At 48.0% G+C, this 22904-nt stretch overlaps 1 protein-coding gene across 3 annotated transcripts; it reads right to left on the bottom strand.

Annotated features, from left to right (window-relative positions):
• Window positions 1-1616: 1616 nt before the first annotated feature.
• On the bottom strand, window positions 1617-22544 carry SLC39A13 (solute carrier family 39 member 13). Of its 3 annotated transcripts, XM_040601304.1 has the most exons (11): window positions 22428-22484; window positions 20876-21074; window positions 15751-16050; window positions 15188-15301; window positions 13375-13493; window positions 11986-12138; window positions 6621-6710; window positions 6202-6252; window positions 5845-5977; window positions 5613-5712; window positions 1617-4111 (listed from the first exon to the last, which is right to left on the bottom strand). In XM_040601304.1, the coding sequence occupies exons 3-11, from the start codon at window positions 16016-16018 to the stop codon at window positions 4036-4038; spliced, it is 1104 nt and encodes a 367-aa protein (XP_040457238.1). In that variant the 5' UTR covers window positions 16019-16050; window positions 20876-21074; window positions 22428-22484; the 3' UTR covers window positions 1617-4035. The 3 variants fall into 3 exon arrangements, with proteins under 3 accessions (XP_040457238.1, XP_040457237.1, XP_040457239.1); XM_040601303.1 differs by lacking the exon at window positions 20876-21074 and having other exon boundaries at window positions 22428-22544; XM_040601305.1 differs by lacking the exons at window positions 20876-21074; window positions 22428-22484 and adding an exon at window positions 17233-17460.
• Window positions 22545-22904: the final 360 nt, after the last annotated feature.

A 22904-nucleotide genomic window follows, 5' to 3' on the forward strand; every position in this document is an offset into this window, starting at 1 on the left:
GTGGAGCTGTCCCCACTTGGCCATTATCATAGTTTTGGTTTTAATTAGGCATCTCATTGTCACCTCTCTACCCCTGGAATAAAAAGATGCTCTACTATCCTCTAACTCTTTGGTTGGATATAGAGGTTTTAAGTCAGGCACTTGCTTTTTGGTTAGTTCTGCCGAACTCAAAAATCCCTGTTCATGACCCAGCTCCAAGTCAAAATCTGCTGGTAATCAGACACACCCCCACTCCCACACACACACACACTCATTTTCCTCCAATTCAAACCTTAAGATTTCCTCTTGGTCCAGTGCATCCGAAAGAGCCGCTGAGTGGTGTTACACTCCGCAGTTAGTTGGCTCTGCAGGGTTTCTATTTGTTCTTGCCAGGATTCAACAGTTTCATCATTTCATCAGGTGCCTCTCCTGAGCTGCCACTAGTGCTGCTCCCAGTAACAGCACACACCATGGCTATTCCTTTTCCTTATCACACCTTTTCTTCTCTTTCCTAACTTGTAATTCTTAAATGAGGCCAATTATCATGAGCCAGGTCATTCCCAGCCGGGAGACGCATGCATTATGCTCCTTCAGTTTTTCCCTAATGGTGGAGCAGCCAAGCACTGGCATTTCCCGGGCAGCCACGGCTCGCCACTGCTCAGATCTCTCCTGGCTCATCAATGAGATCGCTCCCTGGCTCTCCCTGCCCGCTTTCACGAGGTGGAGAGACGGTGCCCCTGCTACAGACCTTCCAACACAGGGGAATCCCATCCACCACGCCAACTTAAATGTCATGTCCCAGAAGGAAGGAGGAGTAAAAGAGGAGTGACTCAGATTCGCTGATTCTCCTGGTTGGAATAGGGTGTACACAACACTTGAGGTCCACAGGCAAACAAAGGCTTTTATTCCATAGTTAGGCTCATTGGTAAGCAACTGGGCAGCAAGCGCTTATCACTTGCGACGTGTATGAAGTTTTACACCTTGCATTACGAGAGAGAAAGAAAGTGAACACCAGTCCTAGGTCCAGCATCAGGCCTACCAGCATGGGGTACTTCTCGTAGGAGCGCTCATCCACATGTCCCTTCTTCCTTTATTCCTATCCCCAAAATGGCACTGGCCTTCCTCTTATTCTTATCCTCCAATGTGGACCACCTCGTACTTCAATCAGCCTCACTTGCCATGTAAATAAGCACACACGTGCCTTACAGGCGGCAGGGGGACAAGTCCTTCTGGTCTTGAACTGAGTTGGTGGTCGTGATCTCTCCCTGCATATTTACCTTTCCCCCAGTTGTCGCAGAGATTTGCTGACGCTGATGCTCCTGGGGCCATTTCTCACCCTTCGGCAGGCTGCTCCCTCTTACCAGTCTTTAGCTCCTCTTCCAGGTCATACGAAGTAAATGTTCACTTGATCTTGTGAGTGTTTGAAATATTCCTCAAGTGTTTGAGACCTTACTTGGACAGGCTGAGAGGATCTCCATCCCCTATTCCCTAAACGAATTTCATCTGCTGTTGTTCGCCCCCTTCTGAGCTTTCCTTCCTGTCAAGATTATTTTTCCAGCTGGTCCCCTACAGATGGCCTTGACATGAGAAGGGTATGGGTAAATGGGTGGGATACAGACTCTAGCTTGAAGGCAGAATGGGGGATAAATGAATGGAAGTGTTTAATGCACTACAGAAATATATTAATATTAAATCACACATGCACATACAGGAGTCGTTCAAGGAGTAGTATAAAATTGCACCACTTGAGTTGATCGAGGAAAACAGAGCCAAATAACATAGTTTTATGTATACACTTGTTGTTCTAACGCTTTTTGTTTAACGCCTCCAGGTGTAAGAAATACACTTACAAAGTTTTGTACTTAGAACAAGCAGGGATCTTGGACAAGACTTCAGTTTATTTTCCCTGTTGCTGCATAGCCTATTTCCTTCTTAATCTGCAGGACTAGAACTAATTCAGCTACATGGAAGAATGCTTATCCTGTACTGTGACCTTACTCCCCGCAGCCACGACAGCAGACTGGGCAGGGGCCATACACACCGAGGATGTTAATGCTGCTCTCAGCAGCACTGTCTTACCACCCATTTTACTAAAAGCTTCCATCATTTCTTAGAATCAAGCATGCCTCTAACTGCAGCTGTTCCTTTCAGTGTTTTTCAATGCCATATATCATCTCAGCAGCCTGCTAAAGGTGGGGATTAACGCAGCTATAGAATAGTTAAAGTAGGGAGGAGCAGCCTGCACGGGCACCGTTCACTGTGACCAGCCCTCCTACGGCTCTCAGTCCTGCCGACTTCTTTTCTACTCTGAACAGCAGGGGAAGAAAGAAGCTTTACTGAGCATTGAAAAGGCTGGCTACAACTATTGCATTAATCATCACTTTTACAGTACTTAGAAGAGCTTTACTACTTTCTAAATTAGGTAACATATTTCTCACATGGCTCATGTAGTAAGAAGCTGTTCCTAAAATGTGAAAGCAGTGCTATTTAGTATGGAGCTGTGGAATAAGGAATGAGATGAGGCTTCCTATTCGGTTTCACTCCCAGCACTCTCCTGCATCTTCCCTCAGCTTTGCAGCCCACAACATGCCACACACAGAGATGTAGAACTTTTTACAACCCGCAGTTTAGCCATTGTTCGAACAGCTAACACACTGAAATGCCTGGGTCTCTGTGTCTGCGCACCACCGCACACCTGGATCTCTCAGGGAAAAATGACTTTGAAATAGGATGGTATTTCAAACAAAATCAAATCAATAAATTATTATTATGTTGTAGGAAAAGCGGAGGCTATGTTCTGAGTGTAAATTAGGAATCATTAATATTAATTATAGGAACAGTGTGCCAGGCACTGTAATAACAATCAAGAAAACAGCTCATGACTGTACGTCTTAATATACTAGCAAGGAAAAAGCTATTCCTGCATTTCTGAAGATGCGCAGCCTAACAGTAGGTGCATCCCAGTTTGAGTTTCTACACAAATTGTACATGCACACACGTATAGTCATGAAAAAGAAATAAATACACAAACCCCTGAGTAGAACCTAGTGGATTTGGTAAAAAAGAAAGCAATGAAAAGCCTAGGTTCATCCTAGTATATAAGGTCACCTTCCATGATGACTACCATTCTCCATTTCATTAACTGTTTCATAGTATTTTCTGGGAGAAGATGTAGTGGAATTGCAACAGTTTAGATGCAACATGGCAAGAGACCGCAGTGTTATTCACACGTGGCATACTCTCAGCAAAGTGAGAAGCTCACTGTGAAACAACCCATAGGCAGTGGCTTCTCAGTTAACAGATCTTCTGCAGCCTACAGACCAACAGGTGAGATGCATTTCACTCTGCTACCCATGAAAAGAAATATGTCACCGTATATAATTACGGTAAGGTTCTGGAGTATATGTATTCTGGGAATATAACGGCAATAAAGGGGTTATGTGAGTTGGGAACTGTACTAAGAGAATGTATCTTTCTGCTGAAGAATGGAAAAACGTAACGTACGTTAACTTCCTAAGGTAACGGTTGCAGGTTGTCTACAGGCAGCCTCCTTTATAAATTTACATTTTGAGAGCACACATTCTTTCAGCCTTTTACGGAGTAATTCAGGAATGCATCCCTACAGCTCTAAAACAGCTGCAGTTACTTCTGCATGTAGTACATAGAAAAGCCTTGAGATCTTCTGTTTGAAAGGAACAATATAAATCACTATATACTTTTTCATATATAGTTTTTCATTTTTTTACATCTTTACATTGTATTGACCTATAAAAGATCCCATTTAGTAGTTCTACTCTGCTTCCTTACTATACAAAACAATGCGACGCAGGTCATCTCTAGGTCCCAGAGACGTAACGTGGTTGTTGAACAGCCAGGGATAGGAGAGCCAGGGAATGAAGTCCTGCACACCCAGATCTCTTTCTCACCTGCTTCTCACACTAGCAGCCAGGTCTGCACGCACACACATAGGAAGTAACATTAGTGTTCCTTATTGCTTTGTAACAGCTTAGAATCACTGGGGTGGCTCCGGGAGGCATCCTGAGGTCTGCGCAGAGCTCACTCCGTTGTGAGCGAGAGTAGCACCATGACTGTAATGCCTGTGCACAGGAGCAGAATCTGCTGCAGGGAGTTCCTGGGAAAGAAACAGCAAAATTAGGAGGAGCCCCAGACCAATCCCAACAGGCAGCAGTGTAGAGGCTCACACATGGTTTGTTCTCTGCCCTTCCAAATCTACCCCAAGGAGAACACAACAGTGGTATGAAGTCACTAACACAGCTAAGACAACTCCTTCCCAGCACCCCAAGCAAAGAAGTTGTCTATCATCTGGCATGTATTTGTTTCCACTCAGCTGCAAGGCCCAACCTCAGGTTTCAAACTCAATGTAAAGCTGACTCAGTCACGCAGCTACCCCGGCGTCTCCTGTCCCTTCTCTCACCAGGGACCGGCACCTCTGCAACACATTCACAGATACTTTTGGGATCTCATCCAGCTAACAACTACAGTTACAAAAATAGAAGAAAAAAAAACCCGCTTAATTTTGCTATTCTTTTAGCACCATCTCAGGTTTATGCTGGATTGAAGTAGCCACGTACCCACCCCCTCCGCATACTTTGCCAGCACAAGAGGTGACCAACCCAAAAGCCAGCTCCCAACTGGTCACTAACATTTCTCCACCAGAAGTTCCTGCCTCTCAGCTATAACTGGGGAGCTGGTTTTTGAGCGCTTAACCGTTACCATCAAAATGAACTAGGTGAGCCAAGGCTTCTTATTTAAACTATTGATGTCACTTGTCTCATTACAACTGAAATTGGAGGGAACGTTCAGGGGCAGCTCTGCCAGCCAGGTCTGAGAGGGCCTTTACTGTGGTACAGCTGGATTTGGACCTGCTACAGCCTTAATCAGGCTGCAAGAAACTAGAATAACACAGCTGAGGGGAGGCCAAATAGACCAGAATACATATACCAGCGTATACGATGACCGAGATGGGAGAGATGACTGAGGTGGGATGCAATAACAGACTATGAAATGCAGAATGATAAAGAGAATAAAACTATTACTTTCTACTCAGACAGCAACACGGCAACAGTTAATCAAAATTAATAAGCAAAAGGCTAAAAAGCAAATAGTAAGAAGCATCATTTCACACGGTGCAGTCAAACTATGCAAACTTGCTGCCAAAGGGAGATGGCAGAAGCCCAAGTAATGGACAGTCAACAAAAGATGAGAGAAGGATGTGAAGGAAGGTTCACGTGTAGTTATCAGACACACACAACCCTCACCCTGGTTCAGACAGCCCCTAGACCAGTAATGGCCCCTAGACCAGTATCCACCAGAAGCTGACAAGACAGCCTGGGGAGCGGGTCACCACACGGGCCACGTTTCTGAGCAGCCTGTTCCTGCTGGTCACGCCACACGCTGCGCCAGCCCAACCTCTGTGACTGACCCAGCCGAAGGATCTTCTGTTTCACGGGGTCTTTGTCATCCCCCCCAACGCAACAGCTAACGCAGCAGCCCACCTAGGTTCCAGCCTCGCCCACGGGATCTGGAAAGCTGGCACTCTCGTCCTTCCAGAACAGGCAGGGGGAAGGGCTCTATCCCTGCTCCCTGGCAGTAAGAATTGCTGCAGAACTTACCAAGGATTCTTTTCCTCCAGGAGATCAGGCACAACATTTACCAAGGCAATATACAGAAATCCTCCAGAAGTGAAAGGGAGGATCCAGGCTACCGTTTCCCCTGCACAAACACAAAAAGCTTTTCTTATTACCGAGACAAAGCCACAGGAGAGAACAGAGAAGGGAAAGAAAATACGCACACAAGAACAATAACCCCCTCCCCTATTCCGACAGGGGTCCCAGGAAGCCTTACCTGCTCCTTTTGGTGATTGAGCACATATTGCAAAGCAGGCTCCTAGAATCCCCCCCAGAGCTGTGGAAAGCTGCATCTTGGCCGCACTCCAGCGGTCAAAGCCAGCCCGAAGTAGGATTGCAAAGTCTCCAACCTAAGAAAACCAAGAGCTGACAGTTAATGAACATGAACGTTCCCAGCCACAAAGGCTTTCCATAACAAGACCAGTGCTTCAAGACTCTTTCTAGCTTTCCATGTTGTCAGCCTCCCAGAGGGAGCAGCTTCTAAAGGGACAGGAAAATGTTAATCAGACCCAGCCCTCCTCTTGGCAGATGAAGCTGTAATCCCTCAGGATGGCAGGATACAAAGCCCTCTCACCTCATGTGGGATTTCGTGCAGGAGAATGGCCATTGTGGTTAGGAAACCAACCTGCAGTGGAAGAGAGAAGGCGATTAGGAACCAGTCCTCCAGCTCTGAGAGACAAGACTTCCATCAGCGTGTCAAGGCCCCTTTCTCCCAGTTAAAACTTGTTACTCAGAGTTTAGAACTATTCAACAAAAGTGTAGATGAGCTAACCCTCCCCCTAACACTCTACAAATGATTAACATGTCCCAAGTTTGAAGAAGCTCTGAATCAGAGTCAGGATAGGGTTGCCTTTGACTGTAGTCTCCATCTTCTCAGAAGCTTCCCAAGAACAGGAGGGAACTCCTCACATCTTTGGCTTTTTTTTGCACGTGGCATCATCCTTAAGAGCAGGGCTCTCCATTTCAGTGCACAGCTGATGACAGAAACCGTACCTTTCTGCTAACCAGGAAGCTGGCTGCTACTGCCAGGCCGTGCGTGAAGTTATCAATGGTGTTGGCCAGCAGATTGAGGTACCCGCTAATCTGCAAAGAGAAGGAAGAGCCCCTGATAAAAGAGGAGCTCTAACAAGATAAAAGAAAACACACAGCTTAGACACAGGTTACTAAGGAGTCACAACCAGATGGGAAAGGTCAGGACATGGCACTTCTGGTGAAGATCTTAAACTATGTCAGTGCTCAGCTACAAATTAAAATGTTCAGTTTTAGAGTAAAGTAAGTTTTAGAGTAGACAAGTATTGCCCGAGGTTAGGATAACAGCCTTACGCAAGTGACAAAGAGCTCTAGAAACACAAAAAGAGAAAAGGAAAAAGAGTAAAGCCAAAATGCAAGAATATATCTGATTCTAAATTAAACCAATTTTAGGTAACACTGACTAATTTACACAGGTGACTGGCTTCAAACATGACCTGACCTTGTTTCCCAGCCATGTACTTCAATATCCAACTGTTAAATATCTCCTCTTCAAAAGCTGGCAAAAACAACGCAACAAAACAAGTGTTGCTGAAATCGCTTTTTATAACTAAAAAAATCTTCAAGCATTGTACTAAAACTGCTTGTGTGTTTGCTTTCCCTTAAAGAATAAAGAGAAGATAGTAACGACAGTCACAAAAACCCACCCACTAGAAGGTTATACAGCATGCATATGCCTTTGCACATAAACACACTTCTTAAAATTATAAGCATAAAGCAGCTTCCTTCCTCACAAGTCCATCTCCACATAACACTTCCCCTAATTATGTTAACCATGGTCATTTCCAGACAAATTCTGAGTATTTGACCAAAAGCAATTTATGAGGGTACCACCCCAGCTCTTTTGCTGACAGGTTTTTTGGTTTGGGTTTGTTGGGGTTTTTCCATCATATTTAACCAACTACTGCATGTGAGTCCTGAGATACTGCACTGCAGTGTAAATTATTATCAAACCAGGTGTTAGCCAATACATCAGGCTGTCTCTGAGTTGGCATGCATTAACTCCAGATATTGGGCAGCATCCAGTGAGCGGAGAGGCTGTCTATAAACTGTGAGGTATTAACCCCTCACTCACCATAGCATCAGATGCCAAAGTTCAGCTGGAAAAACACAAGCGCTGATGGGTTTCACGACCCCTTTTTGGTTTCCTGCTCTTCCCTGTTCCTATCAAACTCCACTTGGGGCATCTTTCCTTTCTTCCTGCCATCTGTAAGCCACAGCTCAGGTGGGGCTTTCTGTCAAGCCTCTCTCTCTCCTACTGCACAATTTCAGGACATCTTTATGGGCTCTAAACTTTCTAAATTGCATTAGTGATTAAAAACGAAAATAAAGAATTAAGCAAAGCCTAACTACAGATCCTGTCTAAGTAATAATCTGGGTAGCATGTCCACAATGAATGCAGAAGTTCCCTGCATGGTGCTGTAAGGGGAACACAAAGGGATGCACACTGGCAGACCCACAAATGCAGCAGTTTTACTTCTCATTCCTCATCTTCAGCCAAATATGACTGTCTAAAATTTCTCCTTTTCATGTTGGGATTTTATGTGATTGTGTTTTCCCCACAGGCTAGTAATAATTATTCACTGAAGTTTTACACAAAAATGCTTTCCCATGCCACCATATAGGGAAAAAATAGACTTCATGATTAAAACATTAGGAGGTGGGTTTTTTTTGTTGGTGGCTTGGGCAAAAGCTGTCACTGAAAGAAGGAAAGCCTTGGAGTGTGCAGAAATAAATTGGGTTGGTTTGACAGTTATGAGCCTCTGACATTCACATTCTGTGAATTCCTAATAGGATGTTCTCATTGCTCATAAACAGCACAGCCAGATGAAGTGTTTATGTTCATGCTTCAGAATTAATGTCACTGTGCAATGAAACATACTTCTACAAAGCAGCAAGGACCCCATGTGCCACAGGGGAAAATAAAAAAAAAAAGAATAAAGCAAGGCAAAAGTACTCTACAATGTTTCTACTTGTTGAGGGAATAAAGGCTGCAATGCAGGAGAGAACCACGTTCAGGTGCAAAGGAAGCCTCCCACCTGCAGTTTTCAAGCTAGGACAAATTATTACAGCAGCAGCTAAAGAGTAGAAGTTCTAATATATATGTACAAAGGACGACTGATTACAGCTTACTAATTAAGCCCTGAAGGGTGGCTTTGTTTATTGAAATAGTATCTTTTCCTTTTTGTTTTCTGGGAAAAAAAAAAAGGGGGTTACTGAGTGAACAGTGGAACCAAAGCAGGCTGGCTCGCTATGGCTTTCTCTTTCTTTTGAGAGCACCTACTTCGCTTGCCTGCAGCGGCGCCGTTTCCCTGCACACCCCTTCCCCACCCGACAGCCCCCTCCCCAGCAGGCACGGGCAGCGAGACCACCCGCCGACCTGCCAGCCAGGCGGATGCCAAGCAGCATCTAAGTTCTGCCCGAGTTTTTCAACAAGGCATTAGTTTGCATTCCTCCTCTGCCACCATGCTGATTTTTATGGAACTTGCAGAAATGTGACTACCCTCAAGACGTCTACCCTCTCTTGAACGCCAGTAAAATTAATTATGGGTTCAAAAATTACTGAAAATGAAGGATGAAGGACGGAACAGGTGGACAGGCAGATGGAATGACTGCTTATGTTGCTGCTGAAGGAAACAGGCTAACAATGCAGGAATATCTTGGTAGTTTTGGTAATTTCCCCCCCTACCAGAAAGACTATTAAAATATGCTCGTAAGGTAGAAAGTTACAACTACACCCATTAACTCCATAATTTCTATTTCATACAAATTAGACAACGCCCTTACTATAAGACTGAACAGACGTGTTAGGATTTTAAAGCTAGAAGGGCTCTTCATGGTTGTCTAGACCTTCTACAGAATGCAGCTGAAAGAACCTCCTTCCATTTCTGCACGAAGCCTACTGTTTCTTAACCTACAATGCACTTTGTATAGAGCAGCTTAAACCACAGCTTAAAGCCCACAAGTGACAAAGACTCTGCTATGTCTAAGGCAAGTCGATCCACTGGCAAGTTACCCTCCGTTACAGAGTTGTCTTTGATTTCTACTCTGCTACCGTTTAGTACAGCTTTAACTATTCAGATTTGGTCATGCCTCTTGCCTGGCTATTTGTGTACTCTAAGTCACCCCTGATCCATCACATCTACAGAGCTAAAGACCAAAGAAAACCACTTCTTATGTACTGCAAACCTAAAATAATTCTTTCAGCTCTTTTCTGAGCCCTTTACAAATGATCAGTAGTATTTGGGGTATTGTGAATAACACTACTGGAAAGAGTCAGCCAGCCATGCCATTACTGCTATACAGAAAGAGGAACACCTGCCTCTTCTCTTACACACTATTTCCTACTCACCCACCCGCCTGCCTGCAGCATCGCGATGGAAGAATGTGTTCAAACAATTTCCTACTGTGACTCTCATCCTTTTTCCAAGGCATTGACTTCCAAAAAACTGTCCCTATCTAGTACATATAATCTGCATTCTTTCTTCATCTATTCCTTATTAATTGCACTTATCAAAACATGTTAAAAATTCAGCTCTTTTGATCAAGTTACTCAGTTCAGCTGGTATCACTGACCTCGTGTAGTCACGATGTGCCATTTAAGTAACACAGTAGTATCTGGAAGTGTGAAGATATACTGGTTTTATAAATAATCACTCAGAAAAATCATAAACCACCAGTGAACAGAACTGAGGGGAGCTGCATTAACCCACTCCTTGCTGATAACATAGAATACCTGATTTTTAAGACAGCTAATATTAGCAAAGCTGTTTTCATACAGTACTAGTTTTATCTGAATGTGGAGAAAGTTATGTTTTATATACATCTGTCAGTGTCGTTACCTTTACCAAACAATCATGACCAAATAAAAGGCAGGGAAAAAATGTCTGGATGATGAGAATTTATCTTCCTTAAGATCGCATCAACTAGCACTAATTACATTATTATTTTCTACATTAGGATCAGACCCTGTGCAATAGCGTTCCCCATCAGCGTTACATTTCTAATTGAAATCAGTGGCAGACTAACCATTCCGTAAGTCCGCAGTTCATTGTATAAACCTTTCTGAGATAATGGCACAATGTTTCATAACCCAGTAATATTGGTTTCTTCACCACTATCACCTCTAGAAACACCACTGCAGCGCCTTGCAGTTTGTGCAGTGTTCTGTACACATTACACGAGTGTGACGTACCAAAAATACCCAGTGAGCTCAGCATATCTTTCACGTTGCGTGGTAAGAGCAATAAAGTTACAGCCAAACAGATCTCAAACAGAAAGACTGAAGAGCCTCTGACTGACCACATAGCCACGTGTGGGCTAGTTCACGCAACCACACGTTCTGTTCATAGTTACTCTCCTACAATCTCGCACATTTCAAACTCAAATTACAGGTCCTCCTTCGCCAAAGTGGTCGTTTACTCTCTTGCTTGTAAAGTCCACCCAGACAAGGGTTTCCGCAGTGCAAAGACAAGAGCACAAAACTGAAAGCAAAGCCAATTTAAAGGTTAGCCACTGCCCAGCGCCACAGCACTCCTTTCCCCTCCTCCACCTCCAGTCCTATGGGCTGGCTGATCTCCCTTACCCCAGCACTACAGGCTGCCTGCCTACATGCCAAGCTGATTCAAGAAGTTAGGAGAGAAATGAACCTACGGGTGGAAAAAAAAAATTCTTTGCCTGTTTAGCTCCTTGAATAGGCTCACTGCAGGGTCAGATGAGGTCCAGGGCAAAGGAAGTGATGGGAAATACAGGTTTGGAGGCAGAAGTAGACAAGAAGCCCTTTCTGGCAGCAGATAAACTGCTCATTTGAGAAAAACCTAACTTCTAAGTTTTAGAGGGGACAGCTTCAACACTCAAGATACTTCCAAAAGGTGCCTTAAAAGGAAACACACAGCTCACAGTTGGTACAAAGCAAGGAAACCCACAGCTCACACTTGGTACAAAACAGACACCAGAGAACAGAGAAATCACGGCACAACAATTTCAGCAAATGACAACATAATAACTGTAAGGTAAGTGTAACAAAATGTAAAAGTACTGTACTCTGGTCTCACAACTCAGCCAAAACACACATCAATCAGACTTAAGCCTTCACAATAGTGACTTTGCCCCTTTTGCATAAGCTGCAGTGCAGATTTTCTCCAAGTCTGCTGCGTCCTCCCTGCTGTGACCTGGACAGACACTTTGACAGAGCAAGATTAAGCACAGCTCACTCAGACACCGGGTTCCCCACTCAGGCACAGTTCTTTCCACAGACAACTCCCGACTGAATTTTATAAGATGTGTCCCGAAAACATAAGATGTGAAGGTCAGTTTGCGGGTCTCTTACCTTGATTCTGTTGTCTGTTGGACAAGAGTGGAGAGAGGAGCCATTACACTGAGTTGAATTTGTTCCTGCTTTTTGGGACTGGCCTGCCACCTTCCGCAGGGGATAGCCACTTCCATTGGGAATCCTTCCAGCTGGTGCTTTGGCATCACAGCCCTAAATTTGGGGAAAACAACTTGTTACTGCCTTTTTTGTCAGTGATGAATGAGCATGAATCGTGGTCAGAAATCCAGTCCTCACCCTGAATCCTTTTGTCTTTACAAATCAGCAGCTTTGGTACGCCAGTTTAATAACCAACTGCCAGAAACGAGACCAATTTCAGAGAGCATTCCGATATCTGCACTGTGAGGAACGTGAACAAAGACTTCCCCAATCACCAAGAGAAGGAAAGTAGAAAGACAGAGGAGGAACTGGAGTCATGTGCCCTTGGCATGAGCCAGGTCCCACTGGAAAGACGTGGGACTGAGCCTGCCACTCCTGCTGGCAGCTGCTGCCCAGAGAAATACAACTCACCTGGGCAGGGGATGGGGGAACAAGGAGGCTTGCCCTCCCCAGTGCATCGGAATAACTACGTCTAGAGAACTATTCAATAGCTGGAATTGTCAGCTTCCAAACAACAAAACGTTTATGTCTGACTTCATTCTCTCTGTAAATGAAAAGATTAAGTTCCTTTCAGACTTTAAAGTCTCACGTTGAGTCGAAGTAACAGCTAATTGCTCTTAGGCAGTGCCTGAACTGCAGTTTCACCTCTCAAAAGCCATGGCACAGCAAGAACTGAAGGATGTACAGGAGCTGCTGCCAGGAGCTGTGCAGATGTCCGAGGACCTGTTGCTCTCCTCTGCCTTGGGGAACCTACCTTCTGGCACCTGCCTGCATTGCCCCTTTGCAGCTGGGTGACTCCTCTGAACCAATGCTTACCATTCCCTGGCCAGCCACAAACCCCTTCACAAAACCCCCACAAAGCTACCCAAAGTCATGCCCGGTGCAGGCCGTACCCAGGAAGGGTGGGCAGCGAGGAACACCCTCCAGAGAAGGCTGCTCTTTGTCCTGGCTGAGGACTCAGAAGGGGAATGACTTATGACGGCTCAGCAGAACCTGCATCAGCAAGCTGCCATCCCTCCAAGCTTACCTGAGCAAAAGCCCCAGCTGCAGAGTCCCCAGAAAAGGGGAGCTCTCCTCTACACATCAAGAACAAAAGCAGCTCAGAGGTGAGAAATCTCAGTTAACACCACAAACCCAAAGCCTGGAGATGAAACACCTTCTACAGCCGGTGTCAAAGAAGCGGCAAAAAGCTCCCAAAAAGCTGCTGAGCCTGTCAGGTAGGGCAGATGAGGCGTTTAGCACAGTGCTGCAAACACAACAGCACTCCCTCCCCTCTGGCTGCTAACTTACCACCCTGGGGCACTCCTCCTCTTTCTCCAGGAAGATCTTCTCTAGCACCAGGAAGGTCAGGAAACCAATGATCACCCAGAGGCCCAGAAGCTTCTGCTGCTGAAAGCTCTGCCCTTCTCCTAAGGGATGAGAGAATAATTGTCACGTCGCTATCAAGTGTTTCCCACATGTGAACCCACCCTGCTCCAGACAGTTTAACCAGCAGTTCCAAGACAAAAAACCAAGAAACAAGACAATGGGGAAACCTCCTACAAGGAATATGGAGCAAACATATTCTCAAGGCAAATTAGTTTAACTCGCTCGTTCTTGATCTAACTGATATCCTCATTTCAGGGTACTCACAGAGCGAGGGTCCCCACTGTTTTTGCTTCAATAGTGCAATCCAGCGTATTTCCTGACAATACTGGGATTTTCCCTGAGCTCCAGAGGCAAGCAGAGATTACATCAACAAAAATCCTGCAGCTGCATCTACTGAGCAGCAAGCCCTGACATGAAATCTGCCATTAGCAGAGCTACAGACTCACCTTCCCCTTTCTGCCACACCTGGGCAAGTTATTAAGCCTACAGCTATAAACTTTCTTTTCAATTACAGCCAAGCTTGTGAGATAATCATCCATTCAGCCTGGCTGCAGAAATGAAGATTGCATTGCAGCAGCAGAACAGAATGACTCTAATGGGGCTTACGCGGGTCAAGGAAACCTTTATGCTCCAGGACAGCCTGGCAGAAGCAAACAAGCTAGAGCAGGAAGGCAAGTCAGTTGGGAACCACTGTAGAAAGGAGGGGGGGGGGAAAGGACAGCAGGTTTTGCTGGCAGTGCTAGAGTCGTGAGGAAGAAGAAAACCAAATGCCCAGCAGATCTGAAATCCCAGGACATGGGTGCAAGGAAGCCTGGGAAACCCAGGGCATCCTTTTTGCTCCCTCACACTTTCAGCAGGGAAATGATTTCCTGGTTTCTCAACAGGTGGGATGCAGTAGCACTTGCCTCCTACGCTATCAGCTTGCTGAAGCGGAGAGATACAAACAATCATTACAGATTTCAACAACCCTGGCTGTCAGAGGGGTGAAGGAGGTACCACAAACTCCATCCCGACTTTAGCTCGCTGGCAAACACAGACTTCTCCCACCCGCATTTTCTTTTACTCCCCATCCCCCTACCGCCACCTTGGTCATGGCTCTATGGACAATTTTCCATGACTTCTCCTCGAGCAAAGACTGAGAGGGCAAGACATTTGGCCTCCCACAAATCAATGTACCCAGCAGAAGGGCCCCAGTTAGTTCCAAGAAAGAGACTCGAGAGGTAACACTGTTATAGGGACAGATTCATAGACAAGACATGTCTGATGGGGCAGAACCCCCACCTGAGACGGTGCACACATCCATGTACCAGACCACAAACACATTCCTAACTTCCCACCAGGTTGAAGAAGCATTCCCTTTCCTTACAGAAAGGACAAAGGAAAATCAACAGAAATTTACAGGAGTCCAAGGCAAGACAGGAAAAGTTGATAGACAAAAAAATCCACTGCAAGTTACTAAATGTAAAGAAACCGTGGCCAACTCAGGAAGCCTCCAATCCCAAAATCTTTGGAGGACTGCAAGGAACAAAGATGAAGCATTACATGCTTTTTTATTGTTCTTACATCCTTCCTTAGGCATTTGCTTTTACACATTCTTTGAAAGAGAATACCAGCCTAGACCAGTTTTGGGGATGACCCAGCCTGGCTGGTCTTTTGTGTTTTCAAGACGGAACGGGCTCAAACCCCGTAGCAGCAGGGACAGCACAGACTGCTCCAGGCAGAGGGGCCTCCACACCTGTTGTTGCGCTGCATGTGTAGGCCCAGGCTTCGGGAAGCAGGTGCAGGAACACGTTCCCCAGCAGTCCACCAATTGCAAAACTCAGCAACTGCTTCAAACGGCGTGATCCAGCTAAAAAAAAAATAAAATAAAATAAAAAAAATTAAAAAAAAAACCTGATCACAACTCAGTTGGGAGCCAAAACATCTCCAGCTGAGATTTTGCACAGAGAGATCTGAACTGGAAGCATCTGCAAAGCAAGCTTTCAAAGGAGAGAGCACAAAACAAATAGCCGGAGTGCAAAATAAAGCCCTTGCACCACTTGGCTGGGACAGGCGAGCGTGGGAGGGTCCTGGACCAAGGAGGATGCTAAACAAACAACATCCTTTGTACACGCTCCATGCAGGGCTTGCATTTGTCCGAAGGCTCCCTACCACATCAGCAGGTACAGCCTAAAGCACCAGAAATGGACTGGTTTAGAGGCCGGTATTTCCATGACAAGGCCCAGCTCATCCCTGTGCCGTTCAGTCACAACCCAGGACTTCTGGCCTCAGAAGGGCCAACGCGGGTAGCAGGCTTACCTTCTGATCGCAGAGCGGCTCCCGTCTCAAATGGGATCACCAGCAAGGGGAAGACCCCACTCAGCCCCACCATGAGCGAACCGATGAGGGAACAGACCCAGGCATCCAGCCGCTCGCTGCTGAAAAGGCTTCCCCAGGACTCGGGCTCCTTCTCGCACAGAGGACCAGAGCTAGCAGCGACATGACTCCTCGGGAGCTGCTGAGCCTCACAGGCCACGATCAGAAACAAGGAAAGCGTCCCATCAAGCAGAAGCTTTTGTTTTGTCATCGCTAAGTGGTCTCAGCCAGGCTGGCCAACCTCTGAAAAGAGCAGGGAGAGCGGTTCTGAGAGCGTGCCCGAGAGCCCCTCCCGCCACCGCGGGGGAAGGGCTTTGGGGACACCATCCCCCCCCTCAGCACCCCAGCACAGGTATGTACCCCTCTAAGGAACACCTGAAACTCTCTCTGATTTCAACAGAGCGCTAAAGGACAGAGAGGCTGTTTAGCATCGGGTGTATGAAACTGCACGAGACACCTTGTGAAAGAGCCTGGCTTTCAGCATCTCCCCTCAGGTGGGCTGGACAAGGACTCCGAGCACCCTTGTCCTTGCCCTTCACTGTCCCGAGGCTTCAGAGAAACGTACTGACCAGAGATGCTTCCCAGGTAAGTTTTCTCTTCACCATGGAACAGCATCCGTGTCACAAATCAGGATGCTAGACAGGCAACCAAACCATGAAATCATGAGTGGTGTAAGGATGGTGAACAGGGTAGATTGTTCACCAGCTCTAATGACAGAAGTGCTAATACAGCCCATCACATGAAGCCCGAGAGGGTCAGCTTCCAAACAAACTGACGTGACTCTTCATCAGCGGGTAACCTGTGTGGCTGTACTCCTCCAAAAACAATCGAAAATTTGATATGGATTCAACAAAAGACAGGACGAGTACTAGAAGGACAAACCTACTGACTGTTCATGGTCAGACAGCTCCCATCAGACTCAGGAAACCCACTTATGGGAAAGGAGCTGGAGGCTGGAAAAAGTTGGAAAATATATATACTTGTCCTATTTTTATTTTTTCCTAGAAGGATACTGGGTTAGATGGTCTCTTAGTCAAAATCAGCACCACCGTTACTAAGAACTCTTCAGTCACAAGAAAACCAGAGAGAAGCAGATGTGTTAGAAGAGGAAAAGAAAGAATTACACTCTCGTTGGCAAACAGGAAAGGAGAGCAAATGATGCAAAGGCTGAAGTAATCCAGAAGAAAAAGTGAAATACGACAAGCAAAATTAATTTGGAAATGGGAGGAAAGAGCGGGTTAGAAAAGAACGGCTTAAGAAATGTTCACAGAGCAGCTGTAGATTGAAAGGGAATAGCAGCATTCCCCTGAAAGCACGTTAAGAAACCAGTCAAAGTCATCTCTGAAGCGTTAGTGACCATCTTTGACAATTTACAGGAATACGGGAAGGCCACAGAAGGCTGGAGAAGCATCATGCTTCACCTACCTTGATAAAAAGGGAAAAAAAAGGTGGCAGAAGACTTAAGAAGTTACAGACCAGTAACTTCAATCCTCTGAAAGACTCTTGATCAAGTTAAATGATCAGTTTGTAGTTACCTATAAGATAAGAAAGTGATAAAGATAGCAAAGCATTAAGTAACAGCCAGACAGAAAGGAGCCTGAAATTACCAAAACAAAATTCTGGGTGTCAGAACCAATCTAAGGGCTCACTGCAGCTGGAAAGGACGCTGCTGCCCCTTGTCCCCCACCCCCCCATGAAGCACCCCCTCCCCATGCTTAAACCTGACTCCATGACCGAGCCGGGTCAGAACAAACTAACAGGGAAAACAATTTTTTTTTAAAGGTTTGGCCCTTTTCCAATTTCAGTCCCTGAACTAAATCACTGCAGGAGGAAGGCCCAGCTGCAGTGAGCAATCAAAATGAAAATTAAAGGACAGGATCCCACGGCTCCCGTGAAGGAGAGCACAGTTCTAAGCACAGTGACTATGGAGATCAGGAGCAGGGGGATGCAAGAAGGAACTGATGAAGACACTGGCTGGGCAAGAACCATTAAAACGGGCAAGCTGTGCAAGAACCATTAAAACTTTCTGTAGCAAGGTAACATCTGATCAAGTGTAAACTCTACTGACCTATACAAAACCCATCACTTTTTTTTTTTTTCCTAAAAAAAAAACAAAACCAAAAAAACCTTCAACATAGCAAGTTCAAACCAGCTCAGGATTTTGTGGCATCTTATTGCAGGATTTTGATCTGGCTGCAGGAACCCTTGACCTACCTATAGCATACTATCAAACCAATTTCAGTAAAGATCAGTATGAAACAGTATACTAACAGGGTAAAAAAAAAAAAAAAAAAAAAAAAAAGGCACATGGACATGACAAAACAGTAACTCCATGTGCCACAAAAAAAAACGTATACGTGCGTTACATTGATTCAGAAATTAATTCCAAGCCAGCAGGCTTCTGTCACTATAAAGTAAACAACTGACAGCCTGGGACGTATTAGTAGCTCCATTGTAGGTGCGACACAGCAGCAGCGATTCTACTCCACTCCACACAGATGAGACTTCAGCCAACAGACCGCACCCAGCCAACATACTCTTCTTCATAAAACAGATGCAAAAATCAGAGACATGGCCGGGGAAAGAAACAAAGACAGTGTAGAAAGCATGACCTGGAAAAAACGACTGAAGGGCCTGGGTGTGTATCATAAAATGATAACCCTAGAGGGAACAGAACAGTCTGTGTATGTTGAAAGTCACAAGAAAAGGGGAAAGTGTTGAACTCTTCTTCCACGCTGTAGCATCAGCTCAAATGGTAAACAAGATTCAGCCTGGATATGAAGAAACAAATTTACACGGTGCCAAAGCAGGGGCAGCAGCAAGGGACACTCATCTCTCACAGCACTCCACGCACCAGCTCAACCCAGGCACTGAGCTGATGCTCAGGAGAGCCAGTAACAAGCGCGAGGAGAGCCTGATGGGGCAGAGATGCTGCCCCCAGCCCAGCTCCACCAGGTGAACGTGCCTGCAACGCTGCCAGGCCTCCTGGCTCCCCCCACAGCTATGCAAACAGCCACCCACAGCTATGGTACAACTGTGCCACAGAATCCCCCCAAATTTCTCCTTGAGAAGAAAAAACAAACCAAACCACCAAACCACAAAAAAGACAGGAAGCTCTTGAAGTGTCAGCTGTCCCCTAACTGACCAAATTCTTCTGTCCCAAGCACCCATGCAGGCTGAAGCCACCAGCCACACAGGCATCGGCACAGGTTGGTGACAGGACTCTTCAGGCAGGTGACACCAGCCGCAGCCCTCCCTCTGCTCGCTGGCTGCTGCACAACAACCTGCACTTACATAATTCCCTGCTTCAAAAAAGACGGGCACCCCTTCCAACCCCAGAGGGCCTGACGGACATCGTCTCCTGTTATGACAAAATTAGACCTAGAAAATGACTGAGAACAGCTTCTTCGCAAAGAACGGAGAGGGAAAAAGAAAAAAAAAAAAAAAGGATTTATACAACCACCACATGCCTATGAAGAGGCAACACAGTGAAATAAAACAAAGTCTTAATAAAAAAAATTAGTAAGGTTAGTAAGGATGAGTTTGGTACAATGCTCTGGGTGATGCTGTTTGTGTTGAGAAAGGCATGTACTCTGAATAATTAAAAAGGATAAGGTGTGTACCCGAAGGAGATAAGGAGAACATCAAGTCAGGAAATCACTGAACAAAGAAAATTAAAAGGTCTATTCCACCTAGATCCCACCTATTATGAATGGAATGATGGGGTGTCAAAATCAAATGAATATGCATGTGAAGATGGTGTAACCTCTCACAAAAACTGTATAAATCAGCTAACTTTTCACTGAAAACTTGGGAGCTAGCTTGTCCGGTGCAAATCAGCTAGCTCCCCAGCGTCGCACGAAAAATATACCTTTGCTGCTTAAAGACAAAATTCGTCTCTGAGCAGTTAACTCTGTGCCGGTTTGGCATCAACAGGCAGCAAAACGACTGCTCTCTGCAGCTCAGCAACGAGGGACGTGGCACAGACTGGCCTCTTCTGCCACACGGGCATCACAGCTTCTGAGAATCAGTCTGGAAAAGTAATCACTGCAACGGATCCAGCAGGTCCGTTTCTTCCATCTCGCCCTCCACGCTCACAGCCCACATCTGCCCTAAGGAAAGGGCCCTCGGAATAAAGTGACCGAAATCCAGAAGAAAGCCAGTAGCAGACAGGGCAAAGGGCATGTCCAGGGCTCTGACAACAGGCTGCACACCTGGTTTCATGTCCTTCCAGCAGCAAGAGACAGCCCAGGTTCCTCCAAAAAGGCACACTGGTGGACAATAACTGGGCAGAAAAACAATTCCCCTAACACACCGGTGTCCGTCAGCTTTCGGTGGCCCACAGGTCTGTCTCTTCTGTTAATCCCACCAGGGAAAACCACTGCATTTGGTTACAGCAGCGCTGCCTGAACATTACTACCTTGTGGCTCAAGAACATCCCCATATCTCACGCAACCAAATGCCTGATGCTCATAAAACATCTACGAGGAACTCAGCGCATCACGCAGGACACAGCTGAACCGATCTTTGTGCCCAGCTAATCACCTAGAGCACATTCCCGGCATCTGCTGCCTCTCCACATATCACAACCACTTGCTCAAAGAAATGCCCTTTTAATCTCTGCAGCCCCTTTGCTTCTCTGTCTCGTTAGTACACGCTCCCCATGAGACACTGAGTTTACTTAATGTTTCTAAAGTCTGCAAATTCAAACCAGCTGCTCCTAAGAGAAATATTGAAGAGGAAGAAGCAGTCAAGATGTAGTCCTAGGGAAAAGAAAAAAAAAAAAGTGCTCAAGAGAGAAAATAGTACCCTGCCACTACAGTTGCAGATGAGTCTTTACCTACCCCTAATTTTAGACACCAGCATCTGTTTTAGGGACCCTGGCAGAGAAGGTCTTGAGAAAGTCCTAGAGAAAGCTAGAGAAAGCACCGCCAGGTTTTTCAGAGAAGTCTGTGGTCACTGCGAGGCAGAAGCATACCCAGATTTAGAGAGAGCTGTTTTTCCCAGGAAGGGTACATGACCTATTTAAGAACATGCATGAGAGGGGAACAGGCAGCGCATCATTTACTCATCAGTTCTGACGATGAGGACACTTTGGGACCACAGCTCCCGGCCATGCGGCACCGTCACCACTGGCAGCACCGTCACCACTGGCAGCACCCTCCAGAGCCCCGCTGTCCCGCGCAGGTCAGGGAGCCGAGCATTCAGGAGACAGGTCTGCCGGTCTGCTCAGCTCCTTCTGCCACGGCCTCAGGACCCTTCCCAGGCTCAGGAAGAACAAACAAATGAGAATTTGCCATTAAGCCCCCCCTGAGCAGGGGCAGGGGGAGGCTGCCCACCGACCAGAAGAGCTCCTGCCCTCCGCCGGGGGAGCCCCCAGGCTACCTCGCTGGGCGCCTCAGTAGCAGGCAGTGCCTGAGAAAACATGGACAAAACTTAAAATGCCAAGGCAAAAACGTATTGGAAAAGAAAAAAACAAAATATTGACACGACGAGGATTCCTGTAGCAACCCGCCTCCTCCCCTCCCAGACCACACAGCTTCATCCCCGTCGCAGCGCAATTGCTCATTGCAATGACATTTCAGATGTTGTTGGGGGAAAAAGAAAAAAAAAAAAAAAAAAGAAAAGGCTTTTTTTAAGTGTTCTCCCTGGAAGCCAGTTGCCTGGTCTTACAGTTGCAAAAGAGTACTGCATGGAATGGAAAAAAGTTATTTTCCAGAGAGGAAGCGTATTTCCAGCCAGAAAATTCTCCACGAGCCACGTCCCTCCATTAGCCCCGTGGCGAGCGCCGAGTTCCTGCGGGAAGCCCTGGCCCGGGCAGGGCACAGAAGGTCCCCGACACCCCCGGCCCCCTCCCCTGCCCCCCCCGTGCCCCCCCTTCGGGCACGCGCTGCCCGGCGGGCCCCGTCCCCGGCGCTCCCCGCTCCGCAGGGGGAGGGGCGGCTCCAGCAGCGCGGGGGGGGGGGGGGGGGCGCAGCCCCCGCGGAGCCCGGGCACCCCCGGAGCTGCCGGGGGGGCGGTCACAGCCCTGACCCGCTGCACGCTGCCGCCGTTGGGCAGCCCGTGACCGCCCCCCGTCCCAGCCGGGAGGGAGAGGCCGGTCTGCGGCGCGGGCAATGGCGCACCCCCCCGGGCCACCAGCCCACTCGCCGCGGCAGCCCCCCCCGGCCCCCCCGGCCATTTTCCCATTGTTTCTGCCACCGCGGCGGCCGGCGGGACAGCCCGGGCAATGCTGAGCGAAGCAAACGCAGATCTGCGGAGCCGGGGGGCGAGGGGGTGACGACCCCCCTTGGCGCACCCCCCGGGCCGGCAGAGCCCCCGGCCCGGTTCCCGGGGGGGGACACAGGGAGCGGGGCAGCCCCCGCCGCCCAGACCCTCCCGCAGCACCGTCCCGCCGGCGGAACCGCTTCCGAAACTCTGGGTGCCGCGTCCCGCCGGGCCGGGCTCCCAGCCCCGGGCACGGCCCCCCGCTAACCGGGGCCGCGCCGCGGGCAGCCGGGACCCCGGCACCACCGGCCCGAACCCGCCCCGGGGCCGGGCCCCGACGCTGCCCCCCTCCCCCCTCCAGCGGCTCCCGAGCCGCGGCAGCCCAGCGACCCCCGCCCGCGGACCACCGTTACCGTGCCCCGGGCCGCCGCTGCCATCCAGCCGCCGCTCGGCGCGGGCCTGCCCCGCCCGCGGCCCCTCGGCTCCGCCTCCCCCGGCCGGCCACGTCGGTCCCGGCCTCCCCGGCACCAGCGTCGCCGCCCCGGCGGGGACCCGCCGCCGCACGCGCTTCCGGCCGCCGCCGCGGGGGGGGCGGGCACCGGCCCCGCTTCCTGCTGCCCCCCCAGCGCCGGGCCGCCCCCCGCCAGCACCGGCCGCGGCCCCGCTGCGGGCAGCCCCGGGGTGCTCGTCCCGCCCAGCGGACACAGGGCAGCGGGGGGGTCTCAGGTGTCCCCCGCGCCCGGGCAGCGGGGCGCAGGACGCGTGCGGTGGGACCGCTCTGCGACGTGCTCGCGGGGGTCTTTTTACTTTTGTTTTTTTTTTTTTTTTTTTTTAAACCCCTCTGCCTAATTGGACCGTAAGCTTTTCGGGCTGCGGATGCGTGAAGACGA

The sequence above is a fragment of the Falco naumanni genome, chromosome 7, assembly GCF_017639655.2.
Source record: "Falco naumanni isolate bFalNau1 chromosome 7, bFalNau1.pat, whole genome shotgun sequence".
NCBI lineage: Eukaryota > Metazoa > Chordata > Aves > Falconiformes > Falconidae > Falco > Falco naumanni.